The sequence below is a fragment of the Salvia miltiorrhiza genome, chromosome 3 (assembly GCF_028751815.1).
Source record: "Salvia miltiorrhiza cultivar Shanhuang (shh) chromosome 3, IMPLAD_Smil_shh, whole genome shotgun sequence".
NCBI classification, from domain to species: domain Eukaryota; kingdom Viridiplantae; phylum Streptophyta; class Magnoliopsida; order Lamiales; family Lamiaceae; genus Salvia; species Salvia miltiorrhiza.
The window spans coordinates 49,035,598-49,049,755 of record NC_080389.1 but is presented as its reverse complement, the minus strand read 5'-3'; the positions used below and the strand labels follow the sequence as shown (position 1 = coordinate 49,049,755).

General features: G+C 40.0%; 2 protein-coding genes across 3 annotated transcripts in view; both read left to right on the top strand.

Moving 5' to 3' along the window:
• The window catches only part of LOC131016333 (uncharacterized), a 609,307-nt gene that overhangs the window by 472,137 nt on the left and 123,012 nt on the right, over window positions 1-14,158 (top strand). The gene's annotated exons all lie outside the window — the stretch shown is intronic.
• On the top strand, window positions 2,347-5,165 carry LOC131016324 (serine/threonine-protein kinase STY13-like). 2 transcript variants are annotated; one of them, XM_057945010.1, is made up of 6 exons: window positions 2,347-2,972; window positions 3,458-3,574; window positions 3,735-3,943; window positions 4,057-4,231; window positions 4,346-4,480; window positions 4,597-5,165. In XM_057945010.1, exons 1-6 carry the CDS (start codon window positions 2,919-2,921, stop codon window positions 4,801-4,803), a joined length of 897 nt encoding a protein of 298 aa, XP_057800993.1. In that variant the 5' UTR covers window positions 2,347-2,918; the 3' UTR covers window positions 4,804-5,165. The 2 variants fall into 2 exon arrangements, with proteins under 2 accessions (XP_057800993.1, XP_057800992.1); XM_057945009.1 differs by having other exon boundaries at window positions 2,357-2,972; window positions 3,453-3,574.

Sequence of the window (14,158 nt, the reverse complement as noted above, 5' to 3'; positions counted from 1 at the left end):
ACATATTATGTTCAAATGCATAAATTATTCAAGGGCCTAACATCGTAAAGACTCAAAGGGCAGTCTCTTAAATTCCATGTTTTCAAAGTTCGTAAAATTGAAAGAAAAATCATCAATTTGATGTCAAATGTGAAGAAGAAGAAGACGAATAAATGATAGTATGAAAAGCTCTTGAATTCCACGACCAATTGAAGAACACTTATCTGAAAACTAGTAACCAAAGCTAGATTTCAGTATATTGAGTGAGCTATTTATAACACTATGAGCTGCGAGGGTAAAGTAGTCTTTCTCAATTACTCATGTACACAACATGAGTTAGTTACAATTATTATAGATCTACCTATATTCGGCTATCAACTAACTATTTTATCTTTAGCTTTTTCAGGATTATCGTTTCAAATCACATGTTCTGCGTGAAGCATACCAAGCCATGAAGCGCTAGAGCTAAATTTAATAGTTCTTTGGTGCATCTCCAATGCAAGCTCTAGTAGCCGGCTCGAGCCCAGGCGCTAGAGCATGCGTTGCACCAGGGCACCTGGGTAGTTCGATCTAGGATCCAAAATAAAAGTTGGCACAAAGGGGCGGTATAGCATGCACCCCTTTTTTTAAAAAAATTAAAAAGTTTTTTTTTTGATGAAATCTGAAAAGGTTTTAAATTTTATTTTAATTATTGTTTTATTTTAATTAATTTAATGTCGCAATTTTAAATTTTAACAAAATATTGGATTTGAAAATTAAATAGTTAAAATGGAAATGAAGAAATTATAGCCCCTTTTAGAGCCAATGTATTTGAGAGTGGAGGCTCTAAGGTGGGGACCGACTTTTAAAGTCTCTTTTTAGAGCCTCCTATTGAAGATGCTCTTGTTCCTTTCTTTCCTTCTCTCGTTGTCGAGAATCTCTATTGAACGCGGCATGATTTCGTATGCTTAGTGATGGATTCGATCGTCAGCCCTGCCACATCAACGCTGTAATTAATCAAACAACAACAACAACAACAACAACAACAATAATAATAATAATAATAATAATAATAATAATAATAATAATAATAATAATAATAATAATAATAATAATAATAATAATAATAATAATAATCTATGCTTTCCTTTTTAGATAAAATCATTGTTGGTGATTTCCTAATTTAATCAGCTCTAGGAGTCCATCGATGATCCCATGATTTACTTCTCATCAATTTGTCACCTTTAATTGTACTTATTATTTTCAAATGCATAAATTATTAAAGAGCCTAACATTATAAGGGTTTGTTTGGTAGCCTCCTTGGGATGAGTCAAGTCAGATAAAATTTAAGATATGTATCGCAAATAGAGTAAGATTAGTATCGTAACCTAGTATTTGGTAGATAAAATATAAAATATAGATACTATGAATTAGTTGCTTGGTAGATTAAATGAAAATTTAGATTAAGTAAATAAATTATCATTCTAACCTTATATTAAATTAATTGATTAACTTAAATCAAAAAGAAAAATTCAGTTAGAGAGTTTGACACACCCCACCTAGGAGTGAGCAAAATAACCGAAATCGAATGACTGAACTGATCCAAATCGAAATATTAAAATATGGTTCGATTTTTTTGAATTTTCAATTTGAATTGGTTTTATTTTTCAAAAGAATTTGGATATTTGGTTTGATTCGGTTTGGTTATGTAAAAATCTAATTCTATATCTGAGTTATTATTCAAAAATTTGGTAGCTATAGGACCCCTTAACTATGTTTATCAACAACCTACATCAACCCAACTTTTTAATAAAAAAATTATTTATTTCTCTTTTACATACACAACCTATAATTTAACAACCTTTATATTTTATCAATAACCTACTACAACCTAAATACTTTTGATTTTTTATTATTTGTTGTCATAATTTTTAATTATAAAATGCCACATGAATGATGGCACTTGCCACATGTCAGCACAAGAATTAAGGTTACAAAGGTTGCTCTGTAACCTAATTGATAATCGGTTGTGAGGAACTTTTGATTTTAACATTTTTTTATTATTTTTTTCTTTGTCTTTTAGCTATGACCGATTAGTGTTGGTCATTGATAAAACTAGTCTTAAGCCCAATTTTTTTTATGTAAAGAGAAATAATAATTTTATCTCGAATCTTCTTATTATTCATCTAAAATACCAAACACCTGGCTAAGTCTGTATATGTTCTCTATCACGATCTTATCTTGTAGACAAGGCTTAAGGACTCAAAGGGCACTCTCTTAAATTCTTGATTAAAAAAGACGAATCAAAGTTATAACATTTTTTCTAAATAAATGATTATGAAATCAAATTTGGTTGGGTGTTTGCAGCAAATTTTACTTGGATTTTACCTAAAATTTGTAAAATCTGTCGTGCACAAACACAAGCATTCGGCCCGCAATGTGTTTTCGTGTCCTTCAAAATCTCAATATTGTGTCGCCTTCACATCTCTTTCGCTGAGATGTCATTTCCTCTTCCGTTCTCTCTCTCCCTCTGCAATGCTTCTTGTCCTTCATGCATTTAACTTTTCTCTCCCTGCCTTCTTTCACTATTTATTTTCATGCCTCCACCATTTACTAGTACTACTGCCACTACTCTCACCTTTTTTTTTCCTTTACCCTTCCAACATTTGAATATTTCAAGTGGGCGTCTAGCATTTCTGGACATATTCGAGTATTTAAGCAGTTTTTGCTTCTTCTTTGAAGTCCGAGATTGATGGATTTCAAGAATGTGGAAGAAATGGGAGATGATAATAGAGAGAGTGGTGTGTTTATGAGGGCTGACAGGATTGATTTCAAGACATGGGATGTGCAATTGGAGAAGCATTTGAACCGGGCCTGGCCCAGAGATACCGAGGCCCGCGGGGAGCCCGAGGAATGGGAGATTGATCTGGCTAAGCTTGACATCAAGAATGCCATAGCTCATGGCACCTATGGCACTGTTTATAAAGCTGTTTATCATGCCCAAGATGTTGCTGGTAAACAAATCTCCATTTCTTTCTTTTTTAATTTGTATAGGATTGAATTTGTATGCACATTTCAATTCATGTAGTATATAGCTAGGTTGAGCTCTCTTTTTCAGTGGAATGCCTTTAAATGCTAAGCTGCAGTGTTCATGACTTTATTGAATTAATCATCTTGTATTGTATCATCAATCCGTAAGACTTATTCTTGGAACTATCTCAAGTGAATGTTTTTTGAGGGTATAGATAATGTTGTCTGAAAATGGATTGATAATTTGCCTATCTAGCATTGTCCCTTATAAGTTATATATAAGCTTAGCTGTTGCAGTGGTTTGCTCTGATGTAACTGGACATAACAGATAGGATCAAGTACCCCCTTTTTTGATCTTGATCGATTGTGCAAATCTTGATAAGGGATGAAGTTCATGTAGTTGCATATTTAACCATAATAATACTCTCACAGTCACAACTAAGGCTACTCTCAATTACATATAGTGAAGGTATTGGAGTGGGGGGAGGATGGTATGACCACAGCTGACGAGAGCGATGCTCTTCAGACATCTTTTCGACAAGAAGTAGCCGTTTGGCATAAGCTCGACCATCCTAATGTTACAAAGGTGAAGATGAACTGTTTCTACATTTCATTTTGATAATGGTATCTATAGCAATTCTTTTGTGGTTGAAGATATTCCTTATTGTGTTATTGTTTAAGCTGCAATTGGTATTTGTTTATGTTTATTGCTCGACTCCAACTTAAAACTCGTTCTTGGTTTCTAGTTCGTTGGTGCCTCAATCGGAACAACAAATCTTAGGCTACCTTCTGAAGGGACTTTGGGTGCTAGTTTCAATTCGCTTCCATCTAGGGCATGTTGTGTCGTGGTTGAGTACGTTCCTGGTGGGACGTTAAAGAAGTTTTTGATTAGGAATAGCAAGAAGAAATTAGCATTCAAGATTGTGGTTCAACTTGCATTGGATCTTGCCAGAGGGTGAGAAAACGCCATGCTTGCGCTCATCATTCGAGTTCACAAACACGATCTTTACATTGCTCGATTAGTCCTTTTCATTTCCTCATTTCCCATTTCCACTCCAATTTTTGCAGCTTGAGTTACCTCCATTCCAAAAAAATCGTGCACCGCGATGTCAAAACCGAGAACATGTTGCTCGATGCTAACAGAACTCTGAAAATTGCGGATTTTGGTGTTGCTCGAGTTGAAGCTCAGAATCCAAGGGACATGACTGGAAACACCGGAACTCTTGGTTACATGGCACCGGAGGTATGTTATTATTCTCTTTTGCAATCAAGAATTCAGCCGCATTACTAAAAGTTGTATATGTTTTTTGATTTTATGGCTCGTCTAGCTAATCGAAATAATGTCACAAAATCCTAGGTTCTTGATGGGAAGCCTTACAATAGGAAATGTGATGTGTATAGTTTTGGCATATGCCTGTGGGAAATATACTGCTCCAACATGCCTTATCCTAATTTGAGCTTTGCTGAAGTCTCTGCTGCTGTAGTTCAGCAGGTTTGTAGTTTGTACGAATAATATTAATCTTTTTTTTTTCTTTATAAAAATAAAGATACACAATCTATGGCTTGACAATTTGACATCTATATATATATATATGCTTTCTTGGGCAGAATCTGAGGCCAGAAATTCCTAGATGCTGCCCAACACCATTTGCAAACATCATGCGTAGATGTTGGGACGCGAAACCCGAGAATCGGCCGGAGATGGAGGAGGTTGTGAGGATGTTGGAAGCAGTGGACACAAGCAAAGGTGGTGGAATGATACCGGATGATGAGGCAAGTGGTTGCTTTTGTTTTAGACCTAATCGTGGCCCGTGATTTTCAACCACGTTCATGTGCAATAGTCTGACTCGCTAGGCGCCGCGTTATATAATCTTCACTCACTGGGAAAGTGAGTGAGATTTCTTGAAAGTTGTAAGTATTTACAGAATGTGAGGAAAATAATGTTTGATTTTGGCACAAGAGATGCTTCTATTCCTACTTTTTCTTGATAGGTGTTGATCAGCTTTGGTTTATTAGAGTGAAAAAGAGAGAGAATTATGCCAATGAGAATATGCTTTTAATTATCAAGATTCGTATTTAAGAGAAGAAGATATTGTGTTGTAGAAGACATTTATGTTCGCCTCGAATCAGTTGATGATTTCATTCTATCCGTGTAAGTATTCGCCTCTACAAACAAAGATTCTCTATTTCGAATTATGATCATTAAACTCTATTTTATCCACCACAATTTTTTTTTTTTGTAATTTAGTGATATATTCCAACTTTATATGGTGAGAGATCGGAGTTTAATCTCCAAATTTCCTTTCCAACTATGGAAAAAATGCCTTCGATCTCATCCAAGACAACATTCACAAATCACGAACACATGGTAACAACAATTTGAATTCCATATTAAAAGATTATATAATTAGTGTTGGGAACCTTGTGGAATATCCTAACCCTTGTTTTGATGATACCAAAATTCATAGGACTCGTATGTAATAGACTAGAATCGTTTTTGAACTCAAGTGTTAGAGTTCGTTTCTAGTTTAGTTGCGGTATCGAAGACTGAAGACTGCAGATACCAACTGAAGTATCAGTTGAAGAATCAGTTGAAGACTGATTATTTAATGCGCGCAAAGGGCTGATACTAAAGTCAAGTATCAGTTGAACATTCCTCCTAGGACTGATCTTCCAACGTTCAGAGGAAGCCACGTACGCACAAGTACAGCCGCATTAAATGCAGAGATCTCAGAATATCTTATCTCTGCAGAGGTCATTCCTATCTGGTGGTTACTTTTCAGAGACGTCACATCTCATGTCCATCAAAGAGAGCCGTTTCCACACAGACAAGGAACCTCGAAGATTGAAGCCTCAGCCCAAATTCGAATTGCTCTCCAACGGAAGAAATCTTGAGGACGATTTACGCCAACGGATCTATTCAAGAGTTCTCCTACAAATAGCGCTCGAGGATCACTTCAACCTTCACCGATTCAACGACATAAGCTGAAGCTCTGCCAAAATTGCTACTCAGCCTAAAGCTTAACCGCCCCAAAGCTTGAATTGAAGAAGAGAATTCCAAAGCCAAAATCAGTCACTGCTGATTACATACATTCTCTTAGACCCTAGGCATATATCTGTTTACCCAGAAGCCAAAGGTCAAACTTGCTTCAAAGAACTTGTTCTTTGTAAGTATAGTTGGCACTCGTTCAAACCTCCGCCCCATAAGAGTGTTTGAGTGGTTCGGAGTTCAGGAAGGTACTCTGAACTCTGAGTGAAAAGTCTGAGCACGAGGTGTGCTTAGCAGGGAAATCCTACGCGAGGTAGTGTGGGTGCTGAAGAAGGGTTTTTCTTCAGTTCACGATTGTGTGCACCAGGCAAGCACACGGGTACGGTTTGCAGTGCACCAGTGAAGCACTTGCGGAGTGGATTGTTGGTCTGATCAACCAACCGTGGATGTAGGAAAGGGTTTTTCAGAACCACGTAAAAGTCTCTGTGTTGTTTACAGCTTTCAGTTTTACATTCTTATTTGTGCTATTTCATTTGATAAAACTGAACACTGACTAACAGCAAAGAGAAACCTTAAACCAACAACCTGCTCCACCGAGACTATTACGAAATAAAGTTTAATTTCCGCTGCGTATGATATCGATCTGGCTGAACTATCCTCTGATAGTCAGGAAGAGTGATATCATCTCTGTCTTAGCAAACACGACTGAAGCCCTTACTTGCATCAGTTAAGTTCCAGCAACTTAACTGATAACTCATTACTGAAGAGCTTTCAGTATCAGTCATCAACCCTGTTGGTCAAAACTGATTTCAGTAAAACAGGAGTCCTTGTTTGCATGCAAAGTTTCGTTTTGATCTCTGACTGAGATCCCTCTGATTGAGGTCAGTAGATTGTGCAAAAATAGCCTATAGGTGTATTCCCCCCCCCATACACCTATTCGAGACCCTCAGGACCTAACAATTGATATCAGAGCAGGTTGTTCGCAAGAACTATCTGCATCTGACTAGGTTCTATTTGAACTAGATCCTTTTTCTTAAAGGTCTCGAAAAAGTTTACTCTTTCTTTTTGTGCTTGCTATCTGCTCTATCTGCTGTTATCTGTTCTCTCTTTTTTGATGGAGACTAACCACAGCAGATTATCTTCTCTACCTATGTTTAGTATTGAAAAATACGACATATGGAAGTTTCGGCTTGAAAGCTTACTCACCGCCCAACATTGCCGAATGTGGGAAGTCATCACCGGCGGACCGATCACCATCACCGAAGTTATCAAAAGGGTTCCTGCTGATCTCCATCAGGATCCTTATGATGAGGTCCAACCCAAGTCAAAGGCAGACTTCACCACAGAATAAAGGAAGCAAGATGAGTTAGACAACCTCGCCAAAAGCATCATCTCCGGCACCGTTCCCGACAAACATGTCATGAAGATCATCAAGTGCGGAACTGCAAAGGAGATGTGGGACATTCTGGAAAGAATGTGCGTAGGTTCCGAGGAAATCAAGGAGAATAAGCTATCCATAGCTTGTCAGAAGTTCGACTCCTTCCTCATGCTCAAGAATGAATCTGTCGAGAAAATGGAACAAAGATTCAATCTAATCTTGAATGAAGTTCAATCCATTTCCAAAGACAAATACACTCAACGAGAGATCAACCTGAAGATTCTTCGAGCACTGCCACGTGGAGAATGACAGATCTACTCAGTCGCTCATCAGCATAAGCCAGGATTCAGTCAGCTCCCGACAAACAAGCTTTTCTCCGATCTCATGGCAAATGAGTTCGACCTTCTGAGAAATCTTGGTAACAAGAAGGCTGGAGGATCAGACAAAGATGGTCCATCAACCTCAAGAGGAGTTGCACTGAAGGCCTCAACAAGATAAGGCAAGAAGCAGATCAATGAGTCAACGGAACTCAACCCAGAGGACTTCTTCAGTTAATATGCTTTGTTGACTGAAAGATTCAACAAGATGGAGTCCAAGTTCCGGAAGTACAGAAGGTTCCACAAGCAGCACTACAAAGGAAAAGAAAGAGAAGGCAACTCCAGACATTCCACAGATCGAAGCGGAGAAAGGAAGTCAGCCGCTTACAACATCAAAGATATGGAATGCTTTGGATGTAGAAAGAAAGGGCACTTTCGACATGAATGCCCTGATCTGACTCCAGCTGAGCGCAGAGAACTGAAAGCTAAGAAAGATCGTAGCTTTTCGAAGAAGAAAGCGATGGTTGCTGACGATGCTGACTCTTCCAAAGACACATCAGAATCATCCGACTTCGACAGTTCCAGCTCAGATGATGAGAGCCGAGCCATGATGGCCAATGAATCAGAAAGCGTGGCTAACAACAGCTACGACAATGGAATGAATGGCTCAAAGGTAAACTCTCACTCAAAAACTCCTTATACTGATAAATTCCTGATGCTTTCAGGAGACCACTCAGAATCTGGAGGTAGCTCATCCGATAAAACTGACGAGTTTGATCAGCTCATGACTGATCACTGTCAGCTGAGGAAAATGTTCGAAGATCTCCTCAAGCAGAATCAGAAAATGGACAAGGAGATCAATGATGAACGAGCTAAGAATCAGACAGTCATCTACTTTCCGGATGAAACTTGTCTTGATCAGCTAATCATGGAGAACAACCGACTGGAAGAAGAGCTCAGAATCTCCAACTCAGAATGTGAAAGAGCATCTCATGAAATCAAGAGGCTCAATCACAAGCTGGAAGAAACAGTCAAGAACTGCATGATGCAGTCTCCCATGATGAGCAACTTTCCATCGAAAGGTCTGGTCAACAGCATCGGAGGAAAGGTTGCAGCTGACAAAGGAAAGGATATCATGATCATCTCAAAGGACGATCCTTCTGAAATCACAACCTCGGAAGAATCAAGAGATCATGATATGGATGAAGTTCGCAAGCGCAGACTGATGGCTAGATCAAATGTTCCACCTCCACAAAGCTACAGACGAGCTAAGGAGGCCCCCAACCAGATCATCCTACTAAGTAGGCTGGAAAGCAGATTTCAGTCAAAGATCGGGGAAGGAACATCAGGAGTCAAGAAGAATCTTCCTCATCAATCCAGGGGGAAGAAAGGCCACATCAGTCAGAAACTGACATCTTCAGTTCAGTTTCAGAAGGAACAACATCCATGGAGACCAAGCAATGCTGAGTCCAGACGAGCCAAGAGCCATCCACGACAACTAGCTACTGGACATCAGCCAAGTCTCCAAAAGTCTGCAAAGACTCGAGTATCTCAAGGAAGATACTTCGCCGAGCAAAGAAGACCTCAACCACTCATCAGATAGAACTGCTACAAGAGTGAGGCCTTCAAAAGGATTTCTCAACAGAAGAATGCTCATGTGCCACTGGAAGCGCCAACGACGTCAATCAGACATTCAACAAAGCGCAAGAGATCAGCCAGACCAATTCTGAAGCAGATATGGGTTCCAAAGGGAACTCGAGCTAACATCGAAGGACCCAAAGCTTGATTGGGTGCCTGAAGCAACTCTTCCTTGCAGGTCAATGTCAGGAAACACAAAAAGAAGGAAGAGGCCAAAGCTTCAATCAGAACGTGGTATCTGGACAATGGTTGTTCGAAGCACATGACGGGCTACAAAGAATATCTATCTCAGTATGTTGAGAAAGCTGGATCCAAAGTTACATTCGGAGACAACTCAATCGGAGATCAATGTGCAACCTCGTCTTCGACATCAATCAGAACTGCATCAACGAAGATAAGAATTTCAGCTGTTTCTTATCAACTACAGAGCCCAAGGATATTGAAGAAGCTCTGAAGTCTACTCAGTGGGTCATCGCAATGCTAGAAGAACTCAATGAATTCAACCGAAATTCAGTTTGGGAGCTTGTGGATCGACCAGACGATGCAAAGGTGATTGGCTTGAAATGGATTTTCAAGAACAAGGAAGACGAAGAAGGAAATGTTGTGAGAAACAAAGCAAGGCTAGTGGCTAAAGGATACAGTCAAGAAGAAGGAATCGACTACGACGAGACGTTCACCCCAGTTGCCAGATTGGAAGCAGTCAGACTCTTCTCAGCCTTCGCAACTCACAAAGGTTTCAAGGTACACCAAATGGATGTCAAGTGTGCATTTCTCAATGGAGTGCTCACAGATGAAGTCTATGTAGAACAACCTCCAGGGTTTGAGGTTGCTGGACCAGAAAAGGTGTACAAGCTGAAGAAAGCTCTCTATGGATTGAAGCAAGCACCAAGAGCGTGGTATGATACTCTCTCGGAGTATCTGGTTGAACAAGGCTTCAAAAAGGGATCTGTGGACAGAACTCTGTTCACTCTCAAAGAAGGAGAAGATCTCTTGCTTGTTCAAATTTATGTCGATGACATAATCTTCGGATCCAAATCCGAACGCATGTGCAAGAAGTTTGCTGACATCATGACCAACAAGTTTCAAATGTCCATGATGGGAGAAATGAATTTCTTTCTCGGATTGCAAGTCAAGCAGACCAACGAAGGAATACTGATCAGTCAGTCCAAGCATGCCAAGGAACTGATAGCTAAATTCGGTATTCAGCACATGAAGTCAGTCAAGATCCCAATGAACACAAACTGGAAAGTTGATCCAGGTTCAGAAGGAAACTCTGTCTCTTCGAAGAAGTACAGAGAATTCATTGGATCTTTGCTATACTTGACTGCGAGCAGACCAGATATCGCATTTGCAGTCGGGGTATGTGCAAGATATCAATCAAATCCTAAGGAAGCTCATTTGGATGCAGCAAAGCGGATTCTGAGATATCTCAAAGGCACGCCCAATTTAGGATTGTGGTATCCAGCAGACGACGACATCAAGCTCACCGGATATTCAGATTCAGACTTCGGTGGATGCAAGCTTGATCGCAAATCAACCTCCGGAACATGTCAATTCCTAGGCAACAAGCTCATTTCTTGGTTTTTAAACAAGCAGACTTCAGTCGCCACCTCTACAACTGAAGCTGAATATGTTGCTGTCGGAAGCTGCTGCTCACAAATCCTGTGGTTAGTCCATCAACTAAAGGACTATGGGATCGACGAAAAGGAAGTTCCTATCTATTGCGACAGCTCCAGTGCTATTGCAATCTCCCAGAATCCAGTTCACCACACCAGAGTAAAGCATATTGAAATTCGACATCACTTCATTCGTGATCATGTCGAAAAGAAGAATGTCTCTGTGGAATGGATTCCCACTGCTATTCAGAGAGCGGACCTGCTGACCAAGGCTCTTCCAGAAGAGAGGTTCAATGATCTATGTGCAAAGATCGGCCTCATCAACCCTGAAGAGTGATGCTGTGTTTGAAGATCTTCTCAAACAGTCATGCTGACTGGTGGTCAACCAACTGCTGATTCAACGATCGCCAACGTGGAAAGCAATGAAGTCTGAATGCTCATCTGAAGAAGAAGTCATCCTGATGAAAACAACCAGGATCAAGTGGTATCAACTGACTACGATGTTCAGTTGATCAGTAAGTATTTGAAATGCTTACTTTTTAAATCAGTTATTTCAGTTAAGAGCTTTAAAGTTTTTAGTTCAAAATCTTTTCTCTAACTGATCAGTTTCTTTCAATAACTTTAACTGATTGTTGGAAGTGTTGGAAAATGGAATATCCGAGAAGGACAAGATTTTTATAAAGGGAAAATCTGTTTTGATTGAACTTGTCCTGATCTTTTTGCCAAAAATCTTTCCAACCTTTTTGCCTCTGCAATAAAATTTCTTGAAAAGCTCATTGACATGACAGAATGTAATGATGCCTTTCAACTTTTTGAAGATGCAGTCCCTCGCAGTGACGGCGGACGCGAATTTTCTCTTCAATTGCATTTTAGGCATTGTTTTCGAAAAACCTTTTCATCTTCTTACATGGTTCACATCCTGTCTATTTATACCATGTTGTCTTCACGATTTTTCTGCATCAACTAACATCTCTCCACAGCCTTTACTGTGAGAAAAATTTTCAATCTTTCCGAAAGTTGCAGAGAAAAAGTGTTCCGACTAAAGGAGAAATCTATGACTGCAAAGTCATGGAGTGGAAGAATGTCGCTCACACACCTGGTCTTCACCGGACCCTTCCACTGGATCTCAACGTCTCTCCGGCGTCAAAGTTTGCTCTACCCTCACTTGTATCCAGCGAAGCGAGTGTCTTCTATCCTCATGCCCGGTGCATCGGCTTGAAGTATCTGTCTGAAATAACACAGACTTCATCGTCTTCACAAAAAGGCCTCTTGCCTACTGTGAAGCTTCGATGCCAAGCAACAACAATGAGCAAGAGCTCGTTGTCAACCGGTGCAACATCGACAGTGTCTATCCTCACGATAGCCACTGATTCGATTTTCCTCTTCCACACAGTTCTCCTCGTGTGCTTCTTTCTCTTCACCATCAACCCTCTCCTCAACCTCCTTTGGTTTGCATGATGGCTGCTCTCTTCTTCCCAGTCTCGAGAGCCATGCAAACCTGATCCCACCCAGTTCTCCGTCTCCTTCATCCCTCCTCCACTCACTCTTTTTTTTTTCTTTTCTAAACCCTTCGCGTTCTCCATTTACCTCTGACCCTCAGCATCTTTCTCTGGACCATTCTGCGATTCTGTTTCCACGCAGTGGTCTTAGCTTCATCCTTCAGTCAAAATCCCACCTTTTTGATGTTGCCAAAAAAGGGGGAAATTCTTAAGAGACTTATTCTCAAAAGACTGAAGACGATCAAGCAAAATGATCATCCTATTTCATCTGATGATCATGAGGAAGATTCGCCAAGAGGAGGAGAACCTCAATTCAACGGAACACAAGTGAGAGTGGAACAAGCTTAGGAACATGAAGACACGAAGACAGAAGATGAAGATCAAGAAGTTCAAGGCGCAGCCAAGCAGACTGCTGGAGTCCATGGGTTTCCCATGTTGTTTTTGTTTTTCTTTTTAGTCCAATGTAAGTCTTGCTCTGTACCTCGACTGATGGCTTATCAGTCTTTATTAATGAAATGAACTTCTTATTGATCTCAACCTGAAGATAATGACTCTTTGTCCAGGCTCTGATTATGGTTTTTCTGTCGTCTTCCTGTTCTGTTTTAGAACTGTTTCTGTTCTTACTCTAAGTACAAGTTTTTAGGTTCTACTGTTAAGGGGGAACTGTTTTCACCCCATGTTTAGAACTTGTACTGTGAGTTCAGACTTTTTGCTGTCTAGAACTGCTGTGTGGTTTTGGCATCATCAAAAAGGGGGAAATTGTTGGGAACCTTGTGGAATATCCGAACCCTTGTTTTGATGATACCAAAATTTATAGGACTCATATGTAATAGACTAGAATCGTTTTTGAACTCAAGTGTTAGAGTTCGTTTCTAGTTTAGTTGCGGTGTCGAAGACTGAAGACTGAAGAACGAAGACTGAAGACTGAAGACTGCAGATACCAACTGAAGTATCAGTTGAAGAATCAGTTGAAGACTGATTATTTAATGCGCGCAAAGGACTGATACTAAAGTCAAGTATCAGTTGAACATTCCTCCTATGACTGATCTTCCAACGTTCAGAGGAAGCCACGTACGCACAAGTACAGCCGCATTAAATGCAGAGATCTCAGAATATCTTATCTCTGCAGAGGTCATTCCTATCTGGTGGTTACTTTTCAGAGACGTCACATCTCATGTCCATCAAAGAGAGCCGTTTCCACACAGACAAGGAACCTCGAAGATTGAAGCCTCAGCCCAAATTCGAATTGCTCTCCAACGGAAGAAATCTTGAGGACGATTTACGCCAATGGATCTATTCAAGAGTTCTCCTACAAATAGCGCTCGAGGATCACTTCAACCTTCACAGATTCAACGACATAAGCTGAAGCTCTGCCAAAATTGCTACTCAGTCTAAAGCTTAACCGCCCCAAAGCTTGAATCGAAGAAGAGAATTCCAAAGCCAAAATCAGTCACTGCTGATTACATACATTCTCTTAGACCCTAGGCATATATCTGTTTACCCAGAAGCCAAAGGTCAAACTTGCTTCAAAGAACTTGTTCTTTGTAAGTATAGTTGGCACTCGTTCAAACCTCCTCCCCATAAGAGTGTTTGAGTGGTTCGGAGTTCAGGAAGGTACTCTGAACTCTGAGTGAAAAGTCTGAGCACGAGGTGTGCTTAGCAGGGAAATCCTACGCGAGGTAGTGTGGGTGCTGAAGAAGGGTTTTTCTTCAGTTCACGGTTGTGTGCACCAG

Bases quoted from the DNA above. Each gene is read 5' to 3' on its own strand.
- LOC131016324 (XM_057945009.1), top strand. From the start codon at position 2,711: ATGGATTTCAAGAATGTGGAAGAAATGGGAGATGATAATAGAGAGAGT. The intron at 4,232-4,345 runs GTATGTTATTAT...ACAAAATCCTAG, and splicing joins TTGGTTACATGGCACCGGAG to GTTCTTGATGGGAAGCCTTA. The intron at 4,481-4,596 runs GTTTGTAGTTTG...TTTCTTGGGCAG, and splicing joins CTGCTGCTGTAGTTCAGCAG to AATCTGAGGCCAGAAATTCC.